The 26,205-nt window shown below is 31.1% G+C and overlaps 6 protein-coding genes across 14 annotated transcripts in view; all 6 read right to left on the bottom strand.

Moving 5' to 3' along the window:
• The window catches only part of LOC101498232 (probable amino acid permease 7), a 4,623-nt gene extending 1,011 nt beyond the window's left edge, over positions 1-3,612 (bottom strand). The window contains exons 1-8 of the mRNA XM_073364939.1: positions 3,369-3,612; positions 3,121-3,234; positions 2,524-2,760; positions 1,864-1,957; positions 1,502-1,716; positions 1,209-1,342; positions 570-797; positions 1-186 (exon numbers count right to left, since the gene is read on the bottom strand). Coding sequence (XP_073221040.1) covers positions 1-186; positions 570-797; positions 1,209-1,342; positions 1,502-1,716; positions 1,864-1,957; positions 2,524-2,760; positions 3,121-3,199 — 1,173 coding nt within the window. The 5' untranslated portion in view covers positions 3,200-3,234; positions 3,369-3,612. The remainder of the gene's footprint in view (positions 187-569; positions 798-1,208; positions 1,343-1,501; positions 1,717-1,863; positions 1,958-2,523; positions 2,761-3,120; positions 3,235-3,368) is intronic.
• Positions 3,613-5,123: 1,511 nt separating this feature from the next.
• Positions 5,124-7,116, bottom strand: LOC101497914 (uncharacterized). 3 transcript variants are annotated; one of them, XM_073364935.1, is made up of 4 exons: positions 6,885-7,116; positions 6,141-6,335; positions 5,805-5,962; positions 5,124-5,554 (listed from the first exon to the last, which is right to left on the bottom strand). In XM_073364935.1, the coding sequence occupies exons 2-4, from the start codon at positions 6,307-6,309 to the stop codon at positions 5,447-5,449; spliced, it is 435 nt and encodes a 144-aa protein (XP_073221036.1). In that variant the 5' UTR covers positions 6,310-6,335; positions 6,885-7,116; the 3' UTR covers positions 5,124-5,446. The 3 variants fall into 3 exon arrangements, with proteins under 3 accessions (XP_073221036.1, XP_012568697.1, XP_004491551.1); XM_012713243.3 differs by having other exon boundaries at positions 6,141-6,314; positions 6,885-7,064; XM_004491494.4 differs by having other exon boundaries at positions 6,141-6,311; positions 6,885-7,063.
• Positions 7,117-7,591: 475 nt separating this feature from the next.
• LOC101497359 (probable amino acid permease 7) lies at positions 7,592-12,488 on the bottom strand. 4 transcript variants are annotated; one of them, XM_004491493.4, is made up of 8 exons: positions 12,149-12,478; positions 11,254-11,340; positions 11,104-11,171; positions 10,429-10,522; positions 9,525-9,739; positions 8,872-9,005; positions 8,394-8,621; positions 7,592-8,144 (listed from the first exon to the last, which is right to left on the bottom strand). In XM_004491493.4, exons 2-8 carry the CDS (start codon positions 11,331-11,333, stop codon positions 7,743-7,745), a joined length of 1,221 nt encoding a protein of 406 aa, XP_004491550.1. In that variant the 5' UTR covers positions 11,334-11,340; positions 12,149-12,478; the 3' UTR covers positions 7,592-7,742. The 4 variants fall into 4 exon arrangements, with proteins under 4 accessions (XP_004491550.1, XP_073221180.1, XP_073221179.1 ...); XM_073365079.1 differs by having other exon boundaries at positions 11,254-11,322; positions 12,149-12,476; XM_073365078.1 differs by having other exon boundaries at positions 11,104-11,322; positions 12,149-12,488.
• Positions 12,489-12,979: 491 nt separating this feature from the next.
• LOC101495733 (heme A synthase COX15) lies at positions 12,980-16,694 on the bottom strand. The gene is made up of 8 exons (XM_004491486.4): positions 16,534-16,694; positions 16,134-16,345; positions 15,171-15,454; positions 14,557-14,782; positions 14,222-14,467; positions 13,999-14,109; positions 13,598-13,729; positions 12,980-13,343 (listed from the first exon to the last, which is right to left on the bottom strand). The coding sequence occupies exons 2-8, from the start codon at positions 16,311-16,313 to the stop codon at positions 13,173-13,175; spliced, it is 1,350 nt and encodes a 449-aa protein (XP_004491543.1). The 5' UTR covers positions 16,314-16,345; positions 16,534-16,694; the 3' UTR covers positions 12,980-13,172.
• Positions 16,695-17,373: 679 nt separating this feature from the next.
• On the bottom strand, positions 17,374-19,013 carry LOC140919292 (probable galactinol--sucrose galactosyltransferase 1). Of its 4 annotated transcripts, XM_073365081.1 has the most exons (4): positions 18,855-19,010; positions 18,409-18,549; positions 17,999-18,234; positions 17,374-17,911 (listed from the first exon to the last, which is right to left on the bottom strand). In XM_073365081.1, exons 2-4 carry the CDS (start codon positions 18,438-18,440, stop codon positions 17,523-17,525), a joined length of 657 nt encoding a protein of 218 aa, XP_073221182.1. In that variant the 5' UTR covers positions 18,441-18,549; positions 18,855-19,010; the 3' UTR covers positions 17,374-17,522. The 4 variants fall into 4 exon arrangements, with proteins under 4 accessions (XP_073221182.1, XP_073221181.1, XP_073221184.1 ...); XM_073365080.1 differs by lacking the exon at positions 18,409-18,549 and having other exon boundaries at positions 18,918-19,013; XM_073365083.1 differs by lacking the exon at positions 18,409-18,549.
• Positions 19,014-20,033: 1,020 nt separating this feature from the next.
• On the bottom strand, positions 20,034-24,494 carry LOC101497028 (probable galactinol--sucrose galactosyltransferase 1). Its single transcript, XM_004491491.4, has 13 exons — positions 24,216-24,494; positions 23,550-23,815; positions 23,361-23,451; positions 23,014-23,062; positions 22,836-22,927; positions 22,617-22,724; positions 22,115-22,249; positions 21,610-22,020; positions 21,391-21,532; positions 21,231-21,298; positions 21,010-21,144; positions 20,643-20,860; positions 20,034-20,538 (listed from the first exon to the last, which is right to left on the bottom strand). Exons 1-13 carry the CDS (start codon positions 24,404-24,406, stop codon positions 20,162-20,164), a joined length of 2,283 nt encoding a protein of 760 aa, XP_004491548.1. The 5' UTR covers positions 24,407-24,494; the 3' UTR covers positions 20,034-20,161.
• Positions 24,495-26,205: the final 1,711 nt, after the last annotated feature.

Raw genomic sequence — 26,205 nt, 5'->3', positions numbered from 1 at the left:
AAAGATCATCGCAATCACGGTCGTTGATGCAACATAAGCAGTTCGGAATGACAGGCTGAGAAAACTTAAGTCAAAAGCCGGCAGCAAAGGAAGTTTCAAGGTATATGTGTTATTCACAAATTCGCTGTCAGGGAATTTAAAACGGAACCAATTCTCGGCATTGGCAAAAAGTGGCTGGCTGTATACCTGCATTGAAACAAGGTAGATGACAGAGTTAAATGAACACGCATTCCATAATATTACCCTTGAGGCAGAAAACACAAAATGTCTAGGCAAAAATGATTTCATAACATCTATGTAGCACTGACACTTCAAATTAAAACTTTGTCTGACACGTCACACGTGTCAATATCAAACACCGACACGATACTGATACATGCAATTATATGCAATTGCTTCCACTTTTATAAATTATTATCGATGTCAACTAGTGTCAGTGTCATGTGACCGTGATTGCGTCATTGCTTCATAGAATAATATGCTACTCTAAGACAATATAGGAATCGAAGAGACATATAATATGGGAGCACCATTTTAAAATTTGATGATTGTACATTTATTATATGTACCTGATATGAACCAACTAAGTGAACCACTATACAAACATTAGCAAAGTCCAACAGCCAATACAACTTGGAGGATCCGAATCCTGTTAAAAGGTTTCCTGGTGTATCATTGCCAAATGCAGCATAACCAGCACTTCCACAGCAGAGGTAAAAAAATGTTGTGATAGCTACTGATATTACTGAGGCCTTTTTCATGGTTTGGTTTTCTGGTGGAGGTGACTTCAAAGTATCCTTCAACAATTACGACAAGTTATATCAAACATGTCGGTGTTTTTAAACAGAAAATGGAAAAAAGGAAAGCATTGTAAAATGTTTTAACAGATAAAAGATCAAAATGGAGAAAAAAAAACATAAAAGACTAATTCGTTACAAAAAATTACAAGTTAAAGGACAGCTGGAGCAATTTTGCTTTAAAAAATTATTTTATTTCCCATTTTCAAATTTTTATAGGGATTAATGAAAGCAATAAAAAAGTTGTTTATTTTTTGTGCTAATCTTGAATAAAAGAACGCCGAGTAAAAATAAGGTGATATGTTTGCAATTGAAAGTGACAATAAAAACATAATACATTTTCTTAAACCAAACAAGTTCATATTTTTCCTTAGGTGCGACTTTGTTATCTGAGAATCAAGAAGTAGATACCTGTATTTCCATAATAATTGTCGAGAAAGGATAGGAGAATGACACGTCCCCAAGTGCCTGGGAAACTAACCACAACTTCTGAGTTCCACTAGAAGTACTGACTCCTTCAATACTACCCTTAGCATATCCATTTTCTGGGAAAATGATTATTGGAAAGTTATGTCCATGTATTGGCGTCGAAACTAATAATCTGTCCAATATATATTTTCAAGCCAGTGTCCATGCACAAGCCAGTCATGCTAAGCCTAACGAAAGACTCAGGGCAATCAGATTACTCAGATGGTGATGCATACCTATGATTTGCATGATGGAAAGCCCCATTCCTATGAAACAATAAGCAAATGACATAATCGCAGCGAGAACTGAGAGCCAATTGATGTTATGTAAGTTTGGTATCTGTGATAGAAAAATTTGGACAATCCCAAAAAGCAGCATATAATATGCATCTGCAAGTTCACTTGTTGTTTCACTCCCATTGTTGTGGTTACAAATTGAGTCTTGGATTGATCTGCATCCACAAATACAAATAGCTCTGAAAATTCAATACTAGCAATATAGGTATAGTGAGATTCTTAGGACAAAGACAGACTCATGTTCCTAATTGGAGTAGAAGATCAAAGAAAAGGAAATTACATCATATAAGTCATTGACACACCTTAAGCTGATAGATGTTGTAATGACAAAGGCAATTCCAAAACCATATAAACATATATTCACAAGCAGGCCACAAAGTCTTCCATTCCCTGTTCCTGTAACCACCAAATCAACATCTCAGAAGGGAGACAATATCTAAACACATGCGAAATTTATATGGGAACCGCTAAATCATGCAAGATTCACCCTCTTTTTTATGAGAGTTTGAGACTAGCTCTCCTTTTAATAAGATGTATATAAATTTGACCTAAGAAAATAAATGTATTGAAAACAATGTGACAATGTATTGTTAACATTTCTCAGAATAGAAGTCTTGCCATAGAAAATGTAATACCATATATATTTGCCTAAAACATATGCAAAAAGAAATCACTAGATGAAATATTACCAAATTATAAACACACATTTACACTTTGTTATGCTTAATACAACAAAAGGAAGCCAAAATGATAACATTTCCCTAACTAAATAGCAGACTCTTTCCTTCAACTGTTTATCAAAACAGTCCATTATTTTGTTCCTTCTTGATTCCTCATTTCATACCCCAACCTTCACTTTTTCCTCTCTAATTTTTGTTACACATCCATTTTATCAAGTTATAATATTATTAAAATACTTTTTTTTATACAATCAATTAATTAGCAGGAGTAAATGAAGTTACCTAAATTAAAATTGACAACATCAAGATAAGAGGCACTCCTGTGAGGACCATATTCAGGGTTCGGTGATCGATATGTATTGCATAGAAGAAAAGCAGAGAAGAGAGTTGAAGAAGCAATAAGGAGTATGGATAATGGTCCCACAAGCCAACCAAGTTGTGCAATGCTCCATGGAAGAGATAACACTCCTGATCCTATCACCCCTGTCACTATGTGTGCAACTGCTGTCCATACAGTCCCTAATCATAACACAACATACATCATGATTTATACATCTATCAATTTCATTATTAATATCACAAGATTATTTGTTAGAGTTAGTTATGTTAGTTGCAAATCAGTTAAATTAGTTGCACCTATATATAAATAACATCTCACACCTATTGTAATTAACAATTTCCTTCATTCTATCAGTCCAATTTAAAAATATTTTGCATACTCTATTATTATTATTATAGTTTCAATTCCAAACATTGAAAACAACACTAAACATCAACATAGTAAAGTAAATGAAAAAAGTTAAGATCAATGAGATTACAACAAAAACAGTGCATCGCAAAATATAGTGGTTTGTTCAAATTCCACTAAGCAACACAAACCTGTTCTTTTGATAGGATTCGATTGAGTGAGTAACAAAGGGATGTTGGTGTCACTTGAATCAGAAGATGCTGTTCCCATTTTCAGACAGAAGAACAAGATAGCAAAAAAAATTCCTGGGACAGAGAATTGCAATTGAAAAAAAAAAGGGTTTCGTTAAGTAGTAACGGTATGCCACGTGGCACGTAAATAAAATAAAATAGAATACAGAAGAAAAAATCTGAGTGTGTAAGTGATAAAGTGAGTGCACCTTAATAAATCTATCTATGTTATGTTTGTTTAGTTCGAAAACAGAAATAAAGAGATTTAAGAAGCTACGAAATTGAGTTGGATGAAATTCAGAGTTATTACTATTTGTAGTATTGTTGTGTTTGAGATAAGGAAGAAGATTAGAATAATAAGTTTAATTGTGAATTGAGTCTCACTCTAATCATTTCTCATTTCTTTTGATGAATGAGTGAATGAATCGGGAAAGTGAGGTGAACTCGCGGCGCATGGTTTGCCAATAGGGTTCACTTAACGGCCTCTATTTTTATTTAAAAAATCTCAATTTTCTTGTTAAAAAAAAAATAATTTGAAATATTTTAAACGTATCATATAATATATATATATATATATATATATATAATATGATATTGTATAACTAATTCTCATAAAATTATAATACAAAATTATAAAAAATTTAATTTTAATTTCAAAATAACTCATTTTTATTGAATTATATGTTATGTGAGTTAAAATATATTAAAATTGTTATTAAATCAGTTCAATTTATACACTTTGTGAAATGTTTAAATGCGTAATTTTTTTTTTATTTTTTAAATTAAGCAAATTAAATTTTATTGGTAATGTTTTTTTACTTTATTTTTTTCAATCTTATTTCTTTCGTAATATAAAAATTTGTTCTGAATTAGAAGAAAATTTTAGATTTTTTATTTAACGTTTGAATTTGATATTTTTAGAAAACTTTACGTAAAAAAATATTTATTTTTCAATAAAATCTATGAAAAGGGTGTTTAAAATAATTTAGTTACCTTAATTTATTAACGTTTAAATAGATGATCGGAATGCGAATAACATTTTAATCTATAAATTACGAGTACTTTTAAAATGGTGAAGTACATATATACCATAATTTTTTGATTTGTACGGTAACTTGAATAATTTAACTCTTTTAGTTAAATTATATAAAAAATATGTTTTTTATTGACATGCTTGTTTTGTAAATTCTTATAAAATGTTGTATCTTATATTCGGTATTGATACCGTATATGTACTTATGCATCATAGGTTTTAATTAAAATAAATATTTATTTGATCACAACTTAAATAAAAATTATTTGACACACATAAAACTATATATCATTTAATTATTTAAAAATATACTTCATTTAATTATTTTTTATATTTTACCTTATCTCATTTGTATTTGTGTATGCATGTCCAAATATTTTTTTATTTTGGATTGTGATCACAATGTTTTTATTTTATTTTTGTTGCCACCGAACAAATAATTGTCAATTTTTAAATAGGAGAATATGTTTAAAACAATAAATAAATGGAAATAATTCCTTTAACTAAATGAAAAGAGATGAATAAACTTATTGTAACAATTTAAAAATTAAGTTTTAAATGTAGCATTTTTTTTTGCTAACAAACATTTGGACAATTCTTTTAATGTTTTCAATATGACAATTCTCGAATTCATCATTTGCCTAAACCTTGTTCACATCATTTGTTCACATCAATGGTCTAATTTATTTCACTTCATTCACTAATTTTCTTTTATACATGATTTTCTCTTCCAACAATTATATTGTTGATCTTTCTAATAAATTGAGCTGCATTATCGTCTATTCTTGGTATGAGAATGAGAAAGTCTTCATAAGAAAGATGATTAAATAACAGTACATTAAAATTCCACTATTATCAGATTGCTGCTCACCCATCTAAGCTCTTAATGACGAGTGAGCTTATTGTCTATGTTATGAACATTCAGCAGACAGTCTCACAAAGGTAATGTTATGAACATTCAGCAGATGGTGTTCGTAAAGGTAATGTTATGAACATTCAGCAGTTTTATCACAATGGCAATGTTAGTAGTAAAACCATAATTATTGGCTGCAGGGAACAATAAATGTTTGATTATATTTCAGCTGAGATTGACTCTAAAGAGAAACAAAACCAAGCTAGAATCCAACAGAAGGCAAAACTTTGAATAAATCATGTAGTTGAACACTCTGCCTTAGTCAGCAATCTTCTAACATCCATGAAAGTAGATGCCCTATTCTTACAGGATACCCAACATCGCATCGGGAAAATATCCTTTTAAAGAGCATTTATCATTCTTTTCATCTCCGCAGACCTCCTTGCATCTGGTTCTTCAATTGCTCTCTCAGTAAGCACGTGCTTGATGCGGCACATTGACTTCCTCACCTGATTTCACGTAAATTAAATACACATGAGTCATCGATAGGTGATAACTATGCACAAATTTCCCCTACCAATACAAAAGCTTAACATTCAAGATTCAATTTCTCTCACATGGTTTACACCAAACATTGTTCATCAAAAGATTTTAAAACACCACCATCGCGATTTTCTATACAAAACGTCCACATAACAAAAGGTAACATAAACAACAAATGTAAAGTAGATCAGTTGCAACAAAATAGTGAATAAATACCTTCGGTAAGCGCTCAGGGTGAGGAAAACGCAAGTTCTGTGCATGAAGCATTTGACGTTGAGTCATCAACATGTTCTTTTCCTTTAACAACACATACCACAACTTCTGAAGGTCATCCCATGATTTCAAACGCAATTCAGAAGCCTTCCAACTCCGACCTAACCACAATGGTAAAACAATAACACAAGGCCATTACTAGAAATGGCACAAGTACAAAAATTACAAAGCTCAACACAGAAATTCAAACATTTTTTTAAAGTGGGGTTATAATGCAAATCAGTTAAATTGTGTATTCATATTCAGAATGAAAATAAGAGATGCATAATCATTTCATACCATAGACAACTGGTTTTTCATCATCAGGGGTCCTGTCTACCTCAAAGAACTCTTGAAGAGGGTTATGCCCTTGACTGCCAGCAGCAGCAGTAGTTGTAGTTGAATATTGTTTTGATCTTGCAGCAGCTGCAGCAAAGAATCTTCGCCCGAATGCTTTTGCCAAAAACATGGCTGCTATGCAAATCAATTTGATAACTAAGTGAATGACAATTAGTGTTGTCAAACAGCGGTATTTTAGCACGATAGTATAGCATAATTTAAACAAATTGTTATTGTTCCGTAATATCTTATTTAGTACAAAATGTTATTTAATAGGAGCTATAGCGGCCCTATAGCATAGCAGAATTCAAACAAACAACTATTTTTCGCAATTGACAATACTGAAGACAATGCAACCAATGTTATTCAAATAAAATAAAATATGTTAATGCATCAGTGTTGTTTTTGTTAGTGATGTATTGTTGAATATCATGGAGTAGCAATTGAAAAATTGCAACATTTTAAAGGTAAGAATTGGAAAGAAAGAAAAAAGTGAAACTCTAGAAATGAAAACCCTAATGACAGAGGCCATTTGTCAAATTCTTCTACACGAAAAGAAAATTAGAGTAATGTGAAACTGTGATTCCGTGGAGGTTTGAGTGTGTTATGAGGATCAAACATTAGCACTTTTCAACATCATAAATTGAAACTATTACTTCTTAAAAATCAAATGCAAAAATGGAACAACAAGTAAAAATCGCGAACCAGTATAGTAACGAGAGAGACGGTGGCGGGAGAGAGAGAGAGACGGTCACGAGAGAGATGGTGGCGGGGGAGACAGACGGTCGTGGGAGAGTGACGGCCGCGAGAGAAACGGTGGCGGAGAGAGAGACACGGTTGCGAGAGTGTCTGCTCGAAGCAACGGTGATAATTAGGGCTCAAGACAAAATTGAAATCTCGAATTATGATGAGGGTAAAATTGTAATTAGTGTTGGTCTTTTCAAGAGAAAGTATAGTTTTTGTTCTATTAGTTTTATGCATTTTTTTGAAAAAAATAAAAAATTAAAAAAATGAGATTTAACAATTGAAATTAAATAAATGAAAATATAGAGAATGAGAGTCTTCATATAGGTGCCAAGTGAATGTTAAATCACAATGAATATAGAAAACTACAAATGTAGTCCTTTTGAAAAACAAAACTATATGCTAACTCATGACAAATATTGTAATGTTATTTTATATTATGGCAATTTAATGAACAAAATATCATAGGATATAACTGGTAAATGTTTGAGTCTCTTAATTAATCATTTAATCAGAGTTCGATCTTTAATGAATGCATATAATAAAATATATATCAATATTTTAAATAGATATCAGTTATTCAAGAGATTAATTTTTGTAATTGTGAGTCAAAATTCCTTAATTTTTTTTATAAAAAAGAAACAAAACTTTGATGTGATCTACACAAATTTTGAGCTAAATTCTAATAATTTTATATCAATACATGCTTTTACATGTGTATAGAGTTGCTTATGTAGCATTAATTACATGGTAGATAAGGCCAAAAAGACAACAAACTAGGACAGATTAAACACCTTTGAAGGTATTGGCATAAACCTTTTAGCTTAGTTTCTCACTTATGATTCCTTCAAGTGATCCAACAAGACTCATTACTGTCACCAAAAAACAAACAAGGCTAAAAGTCCTAAGAACAATCCATTTTCTAGACCAAGCTTCAATTTTATTTTGTACAAAGTACATCTCTACTGGAAAATATATAGTCAATGGCCAAAATCCAAAAGCTCCTAGCACTCCTAGAACTTGATTGAAGTAAGGAAACATGATTGCAATTCCAGTTGTGGAAATTACATAAGTTGTTCTAAAACATATCCTTAACACGTTCAGCTGAAAAGCTGGCAATAGAGGCAGTTTCATTTGGTAGAAATTATTCACAAAACCACTGTTGGGGTATTTTCTTGAACACCATCTATCAGCAGCACTATATATTGGTTGGCTATAAATCTGAATTGAAACAAAAAAAATCATATAGAAGAATCATAACAATGATTTTAGTTTAGATAACATAAATAGACTGTGAAAGAGTGCGATCAACAAACACATATACTAGATACGACAATTTTGTCACACTAACAACATAAATACTTTTAAAACTTGAAGAAATATAAATTGAATATAACAACATGTATTAGAGAGTCAAACACTAATATGCATAACAAGATGTCAAATTTGATTGGTAGCATTATATATTACCTGATATCCTCCCACCAAATGAAGAACAATGCAAGCATTAGCAAAGTCAATAAGCCAGTAAGGCTCATAAAATCCAAAACCTGTCAAGAGGTTTCCCGGTGTTTGATTTCCAAAAGCTGCATATCCAAAGGATGCACAACAAAGGTAGAAGAATGTTGTAATCAAGATAGCAATCATTGAGGCTTTTTTCATTGTCTTGTTTTCTGGTGGAGGAGACTCTAAAGTGTCCTTTGTTCAATAAAAACAAATAAATCAATTATTAAATGCTTTGATTCAGCCTTAAATTATGTATTATGTCTGTGTGAAATATTGACACATACATGATTCTAACACTGCATGTCAACACTAATAATGATTTGAAAAAATATAAATAATTGAATGTAATCACATGTGTCATTGTTGTGTCGGGACTAACACTAACACGTGTCAGACACTGAAACGTCTTTGATCTAAAGTATCAATGCTACATAAAATGTACCTGTATCTCAAGGAGAATGACAGTGTATGGATAAGCAAAAGCAATATCACCAAGTGATTGGAAGATTAACCATAACTTGTTTGCAAAATTTGAAGCTGGTACTCCACCTACACTCCCCATAATTCTTCCATTTTCTACAAGTACATCCATTAGTCTTATGATACATTGATTTCTTTTAGCTCTCTAATTCTTATAAAATATCATATTATATTTTGCATCTACATACATAAAATAATATATCATAGAAGTTTATTTATATAACAAAAGATAAAATATAATTAAATTATTTTTATATAAGTAATAAATTGTTTTCATAAGTTATCATGAAGAGCTTATAGAAATAAATTGTAAACATATTATAAGTTGATTTCATAACTTTCCCAAATAATCTTAAAAGTATTTAGGTAAATAAAAAAGTTTAAATAAACCAAAAAAAAATATTTTAATATAAGAAGTGTAATTTAATTAAACACTTATAATAGAAACTCAAATAGCCAGAGAAAACAAATCTTAATTAATTATCAGTTTCTTTTTGTTTTGTTTGTATGTAAGTTCAAATAAGTAACTTTTTTCTTCATTCCATTGCTTTAATGATTAGAAAGGTTGAATTGACAAGTAAACAAAAAACCATAATGAATCAAAATGAACATTACCTATAACTTTTGTGATACCAAGTCCTAGTCCAATAGATGAATATGTAAAGGACATAATAGCTGCAACAATTGAAAGCAATACCATGTTGTGGAGATCAGGTATGAAAGACATTATGACCTGAACAAGTCCAAACACCAACATATACACGGAATCCCCATATTTACATGGTGCTTCATGCCCTTCCTTGTGATAACAATTTGATTTCAAAATTGCTCTTTGTGTTGTAGAAACACCAATCAATGTGCCATTACAACATGAATAACAATATTAGTATGACATTAAATTGAATAATTATGATGGTTGTCTAATGGAATATCACTAAGAAATATCTATATGGTGAAAACGTGGTTGGAATACGAGACCTACTAAACGTGGTCAATTAAATTTCTCATCGAAAATTATAGTCATGAGTAAAGTTGGTGTGTACTTCAAACCAATAATATGGTTATGAAAAAAAAAAGAGAATTCTTGTATGCGATCAATGTAATAATTTTAATTAGGCGGAAATATGTTAACTTCAGGAGTAGTTATCGCTTAGTAACTTAATATAAACGAAATTTTATTGATTGAACAGTCAAATCAAAAGTTCTTATTCAGTATATTAACTCCATAAATTTTTATAAAATTTTAAAGCTATTTGAAACTTTAATAAATAATTTCAAATAAACGTATAATAAGCTTAAAAAAAAAGTAAATATTAATGACTAGATTACATTGTTATAAATTTCAAATTTAAATAAAATTTTGTGTGTTTAATCATTTATATATTATGTCAATAATCAACAGTTGAATTAGTAAATTTTTTTATTTATATTAAATTATTAAACGGAATAATAGAAATATGTTTTATTTATGGTTTTTTATATTATTTGTAAGCCCATAAAATAAAATAAAAAAGTTTACCTGATGCTGGTAGCAGATGTAATGACATAGGCACATGTAGTCCCATATAAGCTCACATGTACCAACACTCCACACACCTTTCCCCACATCGCTCCTAATTATTTTCATTATAAGTATATACATAAATAGAGTGATCAAGTGTTTTCTCCATTTAATATGTTTATAATGATTGATAATTATAAAATAATAAAAATACTACCTTATTTTTTAAATTTTGTAAAAATTATAAATCAACAAAAATCAAAATTGTGAAATTAAAAAATAAACTGAAAAAATTTAATATTTTATGATATAAATAATTAAAAGAGATATGAAGTCAAAATATAAACTAGCAATTATCTAATTTGGTTTTCAAAGTTGCACAATTTTAACAATTTAGTGTTCTCATTAGCAATATTCTAAAATAATAATTAAAATTATAAAATATTAATCAGATTATACGTGTTTGATATTTGCAAAGAAAATACATATGAAACTGATAATATGAAATATACATTTGAAACTAAGTTAACAGTAGTATCACATGTACATATAATAAGTTATATAAAAAGAGGCATGTGAACTTGCTTCACATTTTTACAATTTCAAAAATCATTTTAGAATATTGATAATGCATTAATTTAAATATTTATTCAAACATATTGACCATCAGCACAATGAAAATGTTTTACCAACCTAAGTACAAGTTGACAGCATCCATGTATGAGGAGCTTGTAATGCTCCCATGTTGAGGATGAGGGAATCTATAGCAATCAGAAAGAAGGTAGGTTGAAATATAGGTAGTGACTGCAAAGAGTATAATACACACAGGACCTGCAATCCAACCTAATTGTGCCAAAGACCATGCTAGTGACAATACACCTGCTCCTATCACCCCTGTTATTATATGTGCCACTGCACTCCATATATTACCTGATCAAATCACGCCATATAAATAATAATTGATTTATTTATAAAAAAAATATTTTAAAATAATTGAAAATCTCAATCGTTTAAAGTAATATTAATGTATGTTTTTAATTATATTCTTTAACTAATATTCAATCTCATATATTTTATTTTGTATTTAAAATAGTAGTAAATATATTAATATTTGACGAGCGTAATTTAGTAAAAAGAATTATTTATATATATATATATATATATATATATATTTTTAATTTATATGAAATTGTTAGATAAATGGGATGGATGAATTAATATATAGTGAGCAATTAAAATTTATTAATAAAATTAGCTATGTATCCTTTAACTGAGTAAAAAAATCCTTTGAATGGTACGTAAGCATCACAATCATGATATTAGACGCATAAGGTTAGAAGAGTTTGTTTTAAAACATTCTTTTTGTTTACATAGAAATTGATTTTAATTTACTTTTTGCAAATAAATTAATTTGGAGCATTTCAAAATATCAGTTCGGATTTGAAATCTTATAGTACTAGTTTCTTTACCATACCATTAAAAAATAGTTATATATATGTGCTACACCAACCAGTCCAATAATTAAAAAAAAAAAAAACTTTTTTTGTCATCTAAAAAAAATCTACATGAGACTACTAGCTAATCAAAATCTGGTTGTAGAGCCTGTGCAGGAAATTTGAGAAGTAGATTTAGAAACTTTTAGGAGGAATTATGAAGAAAATTAATCACAGTACTCTTCTACATATACAAAAGCACTTTTGGGGGAGGAAGTACAAATTATTAAGCAAGAGTTAATTACCTGTTTTCCTAAAAGGCTCTTTAACTGACACATCACCGGAAGAAGAGTAGAGATCAATCAATGGAGCGTTCTCTCTAATTGCTTCCTCCTCACCCATTAATTAATTTCTAAGATTCCTCCTTCCTTTAATGGTGGATTAATATGTGTGTTTAGACATACATATATCAGGCAGAATATATATGTATATGTAGCTACAGGGTATGTAAGACTTTCGCTTAAAATCTTGTTGAAAGTAAGGTGTTGAATGGTATATACTTACAAAAATTATATTACATCATCCATTTCGATTACGTCTTTGTATTAAAGATCCAAATTCGTGACTAGACACCTAACCAATTGTTCTCATATAACTCTTCTGCATCAAAATATATTATTATTTTGAAATATGTTACTATTATGATAATATGTGATGATGTATAATTTAATTAGAGATTGATATATGTTATTATATATGGAACGTGGAGAGTGAAAACAACATTTCTACGCCATGTACCAAAAATGGGCTATAAATAAAAGAACGCGTTAACTAAACACGAAAGTTAGTGGTCACTTATTTTTCAGTTAGATTCTAATTTTTAACATTTTTTTAATAACACGTTTCACAACCACAAGTAATACATTAGAATTGATTGTTTTTCAACTTTGAGATTCTCATTTCAAACATTTCTAAAAAGTCAATTGCAAAGCTGAATTTTTCTTGCTTCTTACCCATACTACCTTCAACTTGGAAATTTTCACGTGCCTTGAACAACAAACCTATACCAGAGCCATTTGTGCCTTGGAAATGTATAACTTAACATTATGATTAGTTGCACAAATTTTCAGCATCAGTTACATAAATAACAGATGATATTATCAAGTATTAACAGATCAATTATTAAGTATCATCATAAATTTTCAGGCTTCAAATGTACAAACTAAATAAAGAAGATTCCGAAAATCGCCAATTGGACAAGGAGCTTCAATGCCAGGCTTAACCTGAGAATAATAATAGTAGAATAATAATAGTTTCAACTCTTGTAAATTAGTTTGCCTTGACAACCTGAGGCAGAGATTTGAGAAGGGCTAAGGACGGCCTTCGAACCGTGTGATTAAGCAGTAACATAAACGTCAGAAGTGTTAAGGCCCCAGCCTGATGTGCAGTACCCAATGAAACAGGTACATATGAAAGAAGCGTCGAAACTCCCAAGGTGACCTGTAGCCATACAAACCAATTAAATAATGAAATTATAAAAGCCACCGTGAAACCATGATAGATTTTTTCTGATAAAACAAACACCAGGAAATTTGACAGAGCAACCGGTTTGACATTTGAGTATTCAGTTCCGACAAAAAAGGCAATTTATCAAAAGGTAGATAGATGGCCAGTGATAATAGCAAAGAAGGATCCCAACAATATTTAACAAAAAATGTTACAGAACATTTAAAGCTGAAATTTGAAATAACAACCTGAAGAGATGCCATGCCAAAGACGCTTCCGATCACAGACCGTACTGCAGGATGTATGTCCAGTTTTCTTGTTGACAACCATAAGGCACTCACAGAAATTAGAGTTGCAGTTGCAAGGATCCGGTGATTGAGCTGTTATAACAAAACATGTATAAAAAAATTATGTTCTTAAATTTCCATGCATTGGCAGAATGGCAGTCCAGTTTTTAAGTGTCTAACAACATAAAAGCTCAATGCTTAATGCATGTTTAATTACAACTTTTTAAATATTTGAAGAAATAAAGGAAAGATTGTCAGCAATCTTGAAGATCAAATAAAAAGGCAATAGAAAAACAAGTCAAGAAACAAAGCCTACAAGTTTTAACTTTTCATCAATAAATTAGCATAGATAATAATAATACCTGTACAGTCGCTGTATTCTCAAAGAAATTTCGAATCAGAGGTTTCATTTCAAGAATGTCTTCAGGGATCCATGTATCACCCATCTTCGGAAAAGTATTAAATGCATGCCCCTGGCAATCAACATGTAAACAGAATGATCATCTATTATCCTCATTAATGATTCAACTATCATTTCAAGTAAAAATAAAATATGCATCAAAATTGTTGAACAAGCTAACATACAGCATCATTTCCTGCAACAAATGCACCAGAGACAGCAGTAAGACCAACAAGTAGGCTGACTGGCAATGCAAGTCTCCTCACTTTAGCTGCCCCACGGACCCATGTCAGTGATTCGGCAGGAGGCTCAGGCATAACAACATTAAGTGCAGTCCAAAACAGACCGCAGTAAATAGCAAATGCTGATGTAAGGTGAGCGGCAAGACGGTAAGGGCTTACTCTTGGCTGAGAATATTCAGTTGGGGGTTCCTGAGGAAGGAAAATGCTATTAGAGTCTGACTCTTCTGGTCAATTGAAATCGAAACAAACAGATGAGATAATTTTCTTTATGTTCCAACCTCTAAACCACTTTTAACCATCCACCAGCCAATGAGACCCTGACCAGCACCAAGGGCAAACAAAGAAGAGAGTCTCAGTCCTAATCTCAATGTAATATACCCCTTATGAAGAAAATATGAAAACGGTAAAGCAAACATAATTCCCAGTGCTCTCCCCCACATACGGTGACCATATTCCATCCAATATATGAACTTGAATTCTTCAATCGTCATCCCTTTGTTAACACTGCAAGAAGTGTGCACCAAAGTATTATTATAACTTTTATTAAAATTCAGAATGTGTTAATTCATTTCCAATCATTTCATTTTTGTAATAGAATAATAAATGCATAATCAATACTAAAATTGTAACTAGTACTCTGCTTTAATAAGAAACAAGCTTGTTCAATTACACAATTCCATAAAGCCGGTTCCAAAAACGTCAATGAATTTGGTAAATCATTATACACTTTATCTTACTAATTATCATCTATATAGTATTAGACACACAATTAGTTAATTTTTTCCTGACAGCGATCAAGTTTAGAAGAGACTTCATGAAAAATTAGACGTGTACAAATATAAGTTTATTAAAGTATATGCTCAGCTGAAGCAAGCAAGTGTTTGCACGTTACCGCTTGTATTCAGGTGACTGTTGATATTTCTCAAACTCTTGAAACCACGCCTCATCTGACAAAGGAGGGAACTCACCCGTGAATTTCCAATCAGTCATTGAAAGACCGGATCTAGTTAGTCTGGTTAAACCCCCAAGTACCACCATGCTAAACACCCATGCAGCCGATCCAAAGAGCCAAATCCCAACCACCTTTTGGGCATGAGAACCTCCTGTCACAAGCAACTTCAACCCCTCCTTATGTTTGGCCCCGGCAGACACCACACTAGAGAAGTTCCTCGTGAACTGCACATGATGACCATAAGAGAGCCACAACTATTTTCTCAAAACTCCAAAACTAACAACACGAACACAAAATTCACACAAGTAATTACTAGTCAGATAAATTCATAGTTTTTTACCTACTTTGTTGTTAAAAACTTCCACAATTGTAATTACTAATCAGATAACGTTAGTTTTTTACCTACTTGTCTCATGTTGGATCACCATTTTGATAACATACAATTGTAAAAAAACAAATATTTTTGCAAACGTGACAAAAAATTATATTTTTCCAGGAATGATCACAATTGGGTTGAAACTTGGGAGGTAGGTTGATGTATTTTACATAACTTCAAAGAAATATTTATGATCTTTCAAAATATGTGGGGAATGTTGTTGGTTATCAAATTCACAAACTATGCAGCACCAACACTTTAAATTGAGGCGTGTTTGTTCTCCGATGCTACACCGGCACATGTTGTATTCAACTACTTTCAATTTTTCAAATTGTTATCAATGTGCTAGTGTTGTGTTTGGTGTCCATATATGTGTCAATGTAACAACTTCATAGTTCACAACTTTACCATCTGAATGTTTAATTTAACTAAAAATAAATAATAAATATCATAAACTTAACATTTAATATTAAATAAAAGCATATAAAGAGAAATTGGAAGACGAAAAAAAGGAAAAGAAAGAGAACCTTAGGAATAGGATGAGATCGGAAAGCACGAAAGAAATGGGAGGAAATGGAAGGGGTAAGAAACTTGAATGATTGATGGGTGGAAGGATGAGAGAAAGGGATGATTCTGCTGCTCCCTCTGAGCTGCTTCTGAATCAGAAGCACTTCTTTGCTGCGCTTTAAAATTGCTCTCCCAAACATGTCTTTATGTATGTACGTATCTCTACACCACACTGCAAAAATGGAATGCAAATTTGAGGGTTTAACCAAGGTTTTGTGTGTTTTCTGAAAATTTAAGGGTTTAACCAAACTTTAACCAAGGCTTTAACCAATTGTAAATAATGTGAAATTTGAAGCATCGATGCATGATTTGAGATACGATTTGAAGCATTGAAGAAATTTAAAAGAATGAGAAACGAACCTGTGGTTGTGGTTGAAGATGTTCGTCGGTGAATTTCAGCGCCGGAGATGGAAAATCGCCGGCCGGCAGTGTGATAGAGAGAGTTCCGTAAATAGAGGGTTGAGTTCAGAGAAAACGAGAGAAAATTAAAGGCGTGTGTTATATTTATGTTTTTTTTTTCAATGAGTATTTATTGTTGTTATTATTATCATCAATTATTATTTATTATTGTTTGAAGTAACAACAATAATAATAGTTCTTTCAGAAACAAAATATATATATATATATATATATATAATTTATACTATTTTGTCCATCTTTGAAAAAAAAGTATTCAAATGAAAAAATAGCCCTATAAAAAAGAAATTTTATTGAAAAAACCAATGTTTCAACTCTCAATGAGTGAAAAACACAAATTTCAATATAATATTTCTACATTTGAATAATTCCATCAAGAATAAGTTTGAAATGACATTATCTAATTTTCTAATTAGTCTTTGCAGTATAGGTCTCTTCATAATATGATATTTAATGTTAAAAAAATTAATTGTTTCTGAAAAAAAATAAAATAATAAGTTAATAAATTATTAATCTTCAGTCAAAAATATATGAATAACAATGATATCAAATTGATATAAATAAGGACAAACAAACATGTATACTAGAATTGTGATTCACCATAAAGTGGTGAGGCTAATACGGTTTGTTTAGAGAATTCTTATGAATGGGCTAATAACAAACAAATACAATACTTCTGGTATAAAATCAATTGTATTTTTCCAGTATAGTACACTGCCGAAAATTAAAATAAAAAAGAAACAAAATGTCCATATACACCAACCAGATAAGTGCACATGTATATTACAAGAAATTTGATATATATTCATTCATATGTTTCTAGTGATTCATTATCAGAATTATTAGGCATTACAAGTACAAACATAAATCCAAGTATTTGAGTCATAAAATTTCCACTACCTAAAGTGAAAAATATCTGGTTCATTTATATTTCATAAATAAAAAGAAATAACCCATTGACACAATCCTACTACCTCTGGTACTTTCAATTCAATAGTGACCAATCCAGATTCTTGATCATAACTAAATTCCACCATATGTGAATCAATTGCTATCAACTTAGGCCTAACTGATGAATATGCAGCATATTTGCCACATCCAAAAACTTTCATGTTAACATTGGTAACATCTGTACTTGCATTAGGTCCACAACAATTCCATTCTGTAACATTCACAACCCCTCTTGAATTAATTAAACCAATAGGAGCAAATTTCACACCATCTCTTAATTCCTTCACAGGGACTAATGTAAAAACTTCATATTCTAGGGAATTCAAGTTCACTGTAAAAGGTACATTCTTTGGGATGTAAATAACTTTTCCTGCAAATTCACATCATAAAGAAAATTAACCATTATTATAAAAAAAATAAAAAATGTTGGATTTACTTTTGTGATGTTAAAACATACCACTTAGATGGGAAAATGCAATTGCATCTCCTGTCATCCATTTATTATCTGATTCATTCTTTTTCGTCTCCATCGCGTTTACTCGTCTCTTCATCCCAGTTACTTGTCTCTTCACTGATTGCTCCAATCTTTTGAGGCGCGATTCATGTTGGATGAACCTCACTTTCTGTTCTTCTTGTGCTCGACGCCATGCCCCCGCATATCTTTGGATATCTTCCAACAATCCCTGCATAGTACTATAAGAGAAATTATTAAAGACTTGAATAGAGATATGTTATATCATAGAACATTATGGTGTCACTTGATCCATGCAGCTGAACAATGCAAAGAAAACAAAAAAGAATGGTTTTATTTTAGGCAAAAGAGAAATGATCATAGAGAGAGAGGTTATTGGAGAGAGACTTTCTTACCTTTTTCCTATTTCACAAATTACAATTTCCATAGTGAATTCATAACCTTCTAGTTCTCTTCTCTCTTATAGGCCATTCTTCTAATTATTGCATCTAACTAACTAACTAACTAACTCTCACTATTCTCCACATCAGGACATCCTGCAATCAGCCACATAGCCAAAAATTACCATGCATACATATGCATCGGTTGATGACGGATATTTCTGGATTAGGCGTGTCTAACATCTATACAACACTCGTATGTAACACATGTTTGGCAACTCAGACAAGTGTTCCATTAAAAGCTTTTTTATTTGCTTTGACACACCTGAGACACTCCTTGAACAAATCTCAAACACATCTACTAGAACACATCTACGAGGATTAAAGATATTAAATTTGATTGCATTATTTTTATCTTTTATGATATTTTGTTATGGAATTGTTCTAAAGAATATACTTACCACTTTCCACACATGTCTCAATTTCATTTAGATCATTCCCTTGAAGAACTGCTCTGAAATTACCTTCCAAAAGAGGTAAAATAACCGTGTAGGTAGAACCAGCTTGATCTTCTTCTCCATGCCATGTATCATCAATTTCATCAACTTGAAATTTAACTAGTAAAATGATTAATAAAATGAATTAATCTAACAAAAATAGACAATTGTCATTTATAACATTCATAATCAAAATACGTAGAAGGATCTTGTCTTTACAAAAATAGACAATTGTCATTCATAAACAAAATACATAGAAATATTTTATCTTAACCGAGACACATATAATCATCTTATATTGACCAAAATAGACAATTGTCATTCATAATTAAGTTACATTAACACTTAACTTAGATTCCCTACAACAACCAAAAAACAAAATAACAACTTCAACGTCACTAAGTCATCCTCCTACAAATCTCATCCCAATTTCTTAATTGTCTTAAACAACTTTCAAGGTTAGGATTTCTCCTCACATGCTTAACACCTACTTTCCTTGCATCTTTTTGTTTTGTTTTCTTCACTTTATGCAAAATCAGCAACAAAGGCCAAATTGAAATCATATAAACAACATGGGTACCTAGCTAAAGCAACTTATAATTGCAGAATGACACATTTAACTAATAATTACATATATAAAGTAACTACTTTACTTTTTTCCTATGTCCGCAAATTACAATTTCCATAGTCAATTCATAACTTTCTAGTTCTGTTCTTTCTTATAGTCCATTGTTCTGATTATTCTGACCAACTCACTCTCACTATTCTAACTAACAAGAGCTATCTAACTGTCACTGGAGCTATAATCCCATGTTCCTCTCCTATTCTTCCTTAGGTGAACCCTATTAACATAAGCATCATTCTTTTTCTTTTTCTTTTTTTTTCGAATCAAAGTTACTCTATGATCATATTTTTTATTTATGTGTCTAATCAATTTCATTAAATGGTAGGATGAGACATAATGATAGCCAAGTCCTTAAAGAGATATTTAAATAAAATATCTTCAATAATCAACATGGTATGACTTAATAATATTACTACTTTTCTTAGTGGCAGGAAAATTTCATGTGAACAACAACATATCTTTAGTTTAAAATTGTGCATCAATCAGAATTGCATGCATTTATTGTAGCAAACGGTGCATAATATAACATTAATTTGATTTCAATATTATAATATGATTTGCAAGAGCTAGATAATATTAACATTTCCTGCTACAGGTCTACATAGACTCATCAAATTTCCATAACCTACCTAAAATATTTTTTGATTTATAAATCAATAGAAATGCTCCATTGGTATAACTCTTTCTCTGGTACTCTCAAATCAATAATCACCAATCTAGATTCTTCCTCATAACTGAATTCAACCTCTTCTGAATCAACAGTAATCAACTTGGGCCGAGCCGATGAATAAGCACCGAATTGGCCACATCCGCGCACTTTCATGGTGACATTTTCACTTCCATTTGGTCCATAGCTGAACTCTTTGACAGCTCCTCCTGAATTGAACATCTTGATTAAACCAATAGGAGCAAATTTGACACCATTTGGTAATTCCTTCACAGGGACTAATGTAAAAACTTCATATTCTCGCAATTTCAAAGTAACTGAGATAGAAACATCCTTTGGAAGGTAGACTAATTCGCCTGCAAATTGACATCATAAAGAAAGAAACCATTATCCAAAAGAAAAAACCATGTTTAACTTTTGTAAATATTTTAGAAGCGTGATTTCGAGCCTTAAAACATACCACAAAGATGCGAAAATATAACTGTGTCTCCTTTCCATTTATCATCTGCAGCCGCAGATAAATGATCAACATCTTTAGCCCAAACGACGCCAGTGACCATGCCTGGATTCTTGTCGTGGATAAGGTTCTTCTTTTCAACTTTGCACCACCCAGCTCCTTGGCAATTGAATACACCAACAACTCCGGAAAAGTCATTCATGTTCCATATCTTTAGAAGACTGCAACAACATCATCCACAAGTTAATAAGGAAGAAACAACACAGAGAAATTAAGGAACACAATTACAACAAAAGAATATAACGTGAAAAACTTCAAAATACTTTGTTCTGTCGTGAAGAGTAAAGAACAAGCTACTATATTTTTTTACCTTTTTCCATCTCTAGCAGGATCAGCAAATAAACAATCCTTGGTTGGTCTTCCTGGAAGTTTAGCTCTTAATATAGAACCATCAGGAAGTACAAGCTTCTTTAACAAATTAAAGTCATGGTGTCCAGGCTTGTCACTGCACAACATTATAACATTAGAAGGTAACATAATTTATCTTATTCATAAAAAAAGTGAAGAGTTATTATCATAAAAAATCATCACCTGACATAAATAGGACATCCTCCAATTGCTCTTGCAGCAGCATGATATTCAGCCATTGGATGTAGGCTCTAACATTGCATAAAAAAATTCAGAGCTAATTAGCTCATGAAGATGTTAGCACAGTTTTTTCAACAAAGGGTCTATTTTTTTGACAACTTACATGAAACATGTCCCAATCTGGCTGCATAAATTCGCCGAGGAAAATAGTATTGTATGCAACTGATGCAATGTGAATTGTGTGGGATGCAGGATCTCTGGGCCAGAAATCATCTGATGCTCTAATAATAGCTGAGCGCTTTGCACTGCATCAAGCAAATTCATTAAAAAAATGTCATTACTAATAACAGCTGAGCGCTTTGCACTGCAATCGTATTCGTACCTATACAATCCATCTGTATTGTGACTCATGCAACAAATGATTCCATTATCAGGAAAGTTCCTTGAGATTGATGCCTCCAAGGCCTGGTGGTATTTCCTTGCGAGTTTCACTCGTCCACCGTGTCCTGCCCCGAGAGTTTCAAGGATATTCTGAACATCAACTTTGACACCATCAATACCAGCAGATGCTAGATATGAGTGGAGTTCATCATAAAAGTGAAACACTTTCTCAGGATTCACAAGGCCAAGTCCATTTATTGCAATGGTATCTAAAGCTTCATCTGGTTGATTGGACTTGACTCCAGGAGATGAGATAGGGAATGTCATCTTTGACTCATAGTGTTCCATGCCATTAGTATCAGGTTTAACACCACCCCAATATCCTGTTATCGCATGCCACACATACACGTGCCTGTAAACGACAAACAGCGAAAATTTTGGAAAGATCATGAGTTTGTGTGAACTGAATATCTTGAGAAGATTGAAGAAAATTGAAAGTAGCATACTTTATGGCATGTTCTTTTTTTATTTCATTGGTAATATGTTGAAGTCCCTTGGCAGGGTCCTCATTCCTGTGACCTTCCTTGCCATCCTTCTGGAATTTGTGATTCTCTTTTATATGAGTTAAGCGATTTGCAAAGCTGTTAAAGAAAAAAGCAACAAAATTAATTTTCCTTATTCGGCATTGCAATGTAAAATGTATGGAATTACAATCTATTTGTGTTAGAAAAACAATCCTGCTTCAAAAGTAAACAGATACTAAAAACACAAAAAGAGAAAATGTGATATTTAACCATATTGTTCAACCAATTGCGTCTATATTTCCGACTGCAGAGCGGCTGCAACATCTTTATATGATTTCAAGCTTAGGGTTTACAGAGTATAACTTGACAATCATAAACTACAGTCCAGTTTACATGAATACCCTGCTCGAGCAATTTGTCCACTTATCACTATGAGTCCTACGCAACAACTTGACAATGACACTTGGAAAAAAAATGTACTCACTTGGCTGCACAATCAGCTTTCCATTCAATACCATTGGGATCCATGCTAACAGATTGCCATCCATCATCAATTATGACAAACTTAGCAGGAATTCCACCTTCCTCAAAACTACAAATAAAACAAAAAGAAAAATCATAAACTAATGTTTATGAGTCTATAACAATATGTGATGCAAAAACCTTGTATCTTAGACCACTTTTAGTCGAAAGAAATAAAAACCTGTGTAATCCTTGCTTCACATTCTCTGAAGTGACATTGGTATAGAAAGCATCCCATGTACACCACCCAAACCAGTTCAGCATATCTGGCATCTGAATAATACAAGTAGGTAATGAACTTTAAGATGCAACCCGGCCATGAAATTTCCACTTCAAAGAAAGAAAAAATAGATATTAACCTTCTTTCGCTCGCGATGACAAAATGTCTTCAAGTGTCTCTCAACAGTCCTAAACAAAAAAGAAATCAATGACTCTTGTAACCAAACATTTGTAAGAAACAAAAAGTTGTGCATCCAAATAGTGTGGTTAAGCTAAAAAAGCATATAATTGGGAATTAGGAGTTAGCTTATTATGTTTTAAGATAGTTAAGTCCTAATATTGGGGTAATGGAACATGTTCTAATTCAGATCACTTCCAAAGATTAAAACATGAAGCCTAATCATAGTAATTGAAAAAACTCAAAACTAACTTTTTAAGCAAGAACAAAGAAGAATTGAAAAGGTAAAGCAGGTATTGTGAAACTCACTTGACAGCATTTGTTATAACTTCATAAGGATCTGATCCAGCCCCAATGAACACAAGATGAGTTCCATCAAATTCCTCCACATCAGGACATCCTACAATCATACACATAGGGAAAAATCAATATGCATACACAATATATAAACAAATTTATGATATTTTTTGTGTGAAATAGTTCTAAGAGTACACATACCACTTTCCACACAAATCTCAATTTCATTTAGATCGTTTCCTTGGAGAACTGCTCTGAAATCACCTTCCAAAAGAGGTAAAATAACCGCGTAGGTAGAACCAGCTTGATCTTCTTCTCCATTGTTGATCCCTCCATCAATATCACAACCCTTGTGTGCTTCAATAAGCAAAAACTGTGTCTCAATGGGAATTTCTTGTCCACAAGTACCCATTCTCTGTGTCATCCACCACATTTTGAACCGAAAAAGGCTCATAAATCTTAAACCCCTGAAACAAAAACACCAATAAAAATCAAAACTTTGAGTCACTCACCTTAAATACTAACACTTGCAATCATAATAAACATCAAAAACCAAAAGGGGGTCACTTTAATCTTTAAACTACACAATGTCAAGTGTCAACGCAACAACATCAAAACAATCAAATAACTACATCCATTTATTTTCATTATGACAAGTTAAAAAAAAACATATCAATCACCTACAAAAAGCACAAAAGTTAAAGGCTCAAAAATTAAAACTTTGAATCACTCACCTTAAATACTAACACTTGCAAGCATAATAAACATAAAAAAACAAAAAGGGTACCTTTAAAAACAATTTTGCATTTAAAAAACAAACAAAAAATGAAAAAAAATGAAACTTTTTAAAGAGAGAAATGAACATACTCAAGCTTGCCAATGGGAAAAACACTTCGACTACCCTTTTGATGAGATGAAACACCAAGAAATGCACCATTGAGCAATGAACCACCAGAAGCAGAGGTAACAAGGACATTGTCATGAACATGACTCAGAACCTTCTTTCCCAACACCATCAAGTTACCATCAGCAATAGATATTCCTGCCCCCACAGTCATCTTTTTTGTTGAAATTCAACAAAGAAAATCACAGCAAAATGGTTTTTGCTCCAAATGCAAATGAGAAAAAATAAGAGGATGTGAAGTATGATGAAGCAGGGGAAGAGTATTTATAGCAATCGAGAATTGTAAAGTACAATGAATGGATTTTTTCTAATCATAATTGAGTCAAAAATTATCATCATTATAATAATTTTTGTGGTTACCGTTTTAAAAAAAAAATAAATATGAAAAATATCTAATCTCACCTTTTGTATGGTAACCCTTAATACAAAACTTAGCTGTATTTTTTATATACTTTTCGTATAATTAATTTAATTAATATTTTATCAAATTTATAAATTTCTCTAAATTTGTTATAATCACATAAAATGTGTTTATGTTAATCATACAAATTAATGATTTATGAATTTTCCATCAATTTTTTTGACATTTTAATTTTGCCATTATTAACCGGTAATACACATTAATGATTTATGAATTTTCCATCTAGAAAAGAATGATTGTTGTGTATTGTCCATATTATAATCGATGAAACTTTACATTATTAGTATTATTTTAGAAGATTGCACCAACTTGACACATACAGTTGATTCATTGGTTACAGTTTATACGTTGGATGTGGTCATGTCTATTTTCACTTTTGGAAGAGAAATGAAAGCATCATGGGATCAAATAATATATGATGCAATTTGCAAAGAGGATAGATATATCAAATAATATAAGTAAGATTTATAGTTACTATATTCAATTCATCTATCTATCATATAATTAAATATTAATGCTATCTTTCTTTTTGTAAAAAGTATACACTTTTCCAATTTTTTTGTCTGTAATACTTTTCCATTTTATTGTGCAACAAATAAAAAACATTTTCTATGTAATATAAACATTGAAGATTGTGTAATTAATTTTATATTATTAATATAACTTCGCCTTAAATTTTTTGAAGGAAATGATATGCATAGTTCGTGTTTGGTTTTACTTTTGGCACAATCGTAATTATTTTGAAAAGGTAAAATTGATTTTTATATATTCAACAACTTTTGAATAAAATTACTTTTTTTTTATAATTCATTTTAATTTAAAGTTATGATTTATAATTTTTGAGTCTAAATTTGATTTTTACATCAAAATATTTTGTTTAATGTATTTCTACATAAATTTAATTAAATATAAACTACTTAATATTGAACTCACTTTTAAATAAAATAAAATAAAAATTTAAAATTAAATTCATTCAAAATCAATATTTGATATTATAAAATTAAATATATACATAAAATGTCTATCTTATGAACCGTGAAAGTAGCCTTTAAAAGATTGGTCCATGTGATGGAAGTAAGAGACAAAATTCCAGTGAGGCAAAGCATACGTGATCTATTAGTGTGGCATCCATGAATGAATATTTGATATTTTCAGAGCAATTTGACCTGAGGCTGTCGTGTAGATTCGGTTGATTCATTGTCTTTGGATGATTCATTCTTGGATTAAGGAAATACTAAAATAATATAATAAACTATCAAAATTAACACTATCTCACTCATTTAGTATTTAAATTATCAAAATCTACTAAAAGTTTTTTAAACTTTTTTTTATGTCTATCAACTTAGTCTCTCTACTAATTATATAGTTAAATGTTCGTAAGTAATCCATAAACTATGAAAATATTTCATAATTGTGTGTAACTTGTCATAAGAAAAAACAATTAGTCGGTTCAAATTTTTTTGTTGTTTTTAAACACCATTCAATGAACTCATGAAATTCTAATTTTTGTATGAACTTTATATGGATCTTGG

The sequence above is a fragment of the Cicer arietinum genome, chromosome 2, assembly GCF_000331145.2.
Source record: "Cicer arietinum cultivar CDC Frontier isolate Library 1 chromosome 2, Cicar.CDCFrontier_v2.0, whole genome shotgun sequence".
NCBI classification, from domain to species: Eukaryota; Viridiplantae; Streptophyta; class Magnoliopsida; order Fabales; family Fabaceae; genus Cicer; species Cicer arietinum.
The sequence above is the reverse complement of the archived record's forward strand: the minus strand, read 5'-3'. Positions and strand labels throughout refer to the sequence as shown.

Bases quoted from the DNA above. Each gene is read 5' to 3' on its own strand.
- LOC101497914 (XM_073364935.1), bottom strand. From the start codon at position 6,309: ATGTTTTTGGCAAAAGCATTCGGGCGAAGATTCTTTGCTGCAGCTGCT. The intron at 5,963-6,140 runs GTATGAAATGAT...CATTGTGGTTAG, and splicing joins TGAAAAACCAGTTGTCTATG to GTCGGAGTTGGAAGGCTTCT. The intron at 5,555-5,804 runs GTATTTATTCAC...ACGTGAAATCAG, and splicing joins ACCCTGAGCGCTTACCGAAG to GTGAGGAAGTCAATGTGCCG.
- LOC101497359 (XM_004491492.4), bottom strand. From the start codon at position 12,245: ATGGGTGAGGAGGAAGCAATTAGAGAGAACGCTCCATTGATTGATCTC. The intron at 8,622-8,871 runs GTACATTTTATG...TATTGAACAAAG, and splicing joins TCATTCTCCTTGAGATACAG to GACACTTTAGAGTCTCCTCC. The intron at 8,145-8,393 runs GTAATATATAAT...GTTTCAATTCAG, and splicing joins ATTTGGTGGGAGGATATCAG to ATTTATAGCCAACCAATATA.
- LOC101495733 (XM_004491486.4), bottom strand. From the start codon at position 16,313: ATGTTTGGGAGAGCAATTTTAAAGCGCAGCAAAGAAGTGCTTCTGATT. The intron at 14,783-15,170 runs GTAACGTGCAAA...CACTTCTTGCAG, and splicing joins CAGTCACCTGAATACAAGCG to TGTTAACAAAGGGATGACGA. The intron at 13,730-13,998 runs GTATTATTATTA...TTGTTATAACAG, and splicing joins AGAATACAGCGACTGTACAG to CTCAATCACCGGATCCTTGC.
- LOC140919292 (XM_073365080.1), bottom strand. From the start codon at position 18,979: ATGGCATGGAGAAGAAGATCAAGCTGGTTCTACCTACACGGTTATTTT. The intron at 18,235-18,917 runs GTAATTTCAGAG...TTTCTCTTATAG, and splicing joins TATTTTACCTCTTTTGGAAG to TACTATGCAGGGATTGTTGG. The intron at 17,912-17,998 runs GTATGTTTTAAC...GTGAATTTGCAG, and splicing joins TGCATTTTCCCATCTAAGTG to GAAAAGTTATTTACATCCCA.
- LOC101497028 (XM_004491491.4), bottom strand. From the start codon at position 24,406: ATGACTGTGGGGGCAGGAATATCTATTGCTGATGGTAACTTGATGGTG. The intron at 23,063-23,360 runs GTGAGTTTCACA...TTTTTTGTTTAG, and splicing joins GTTATAACAAATGCTGTCAA to GACTGTTGAGAGACACTTGA. The intron at 22,725-22,835 runs GTTTTTATTTCT...TTTTATTTGTAG, and splicing joins GTGAAGCAAGGATTACACAG to TTTTGAGGAAGGTGGAATTC.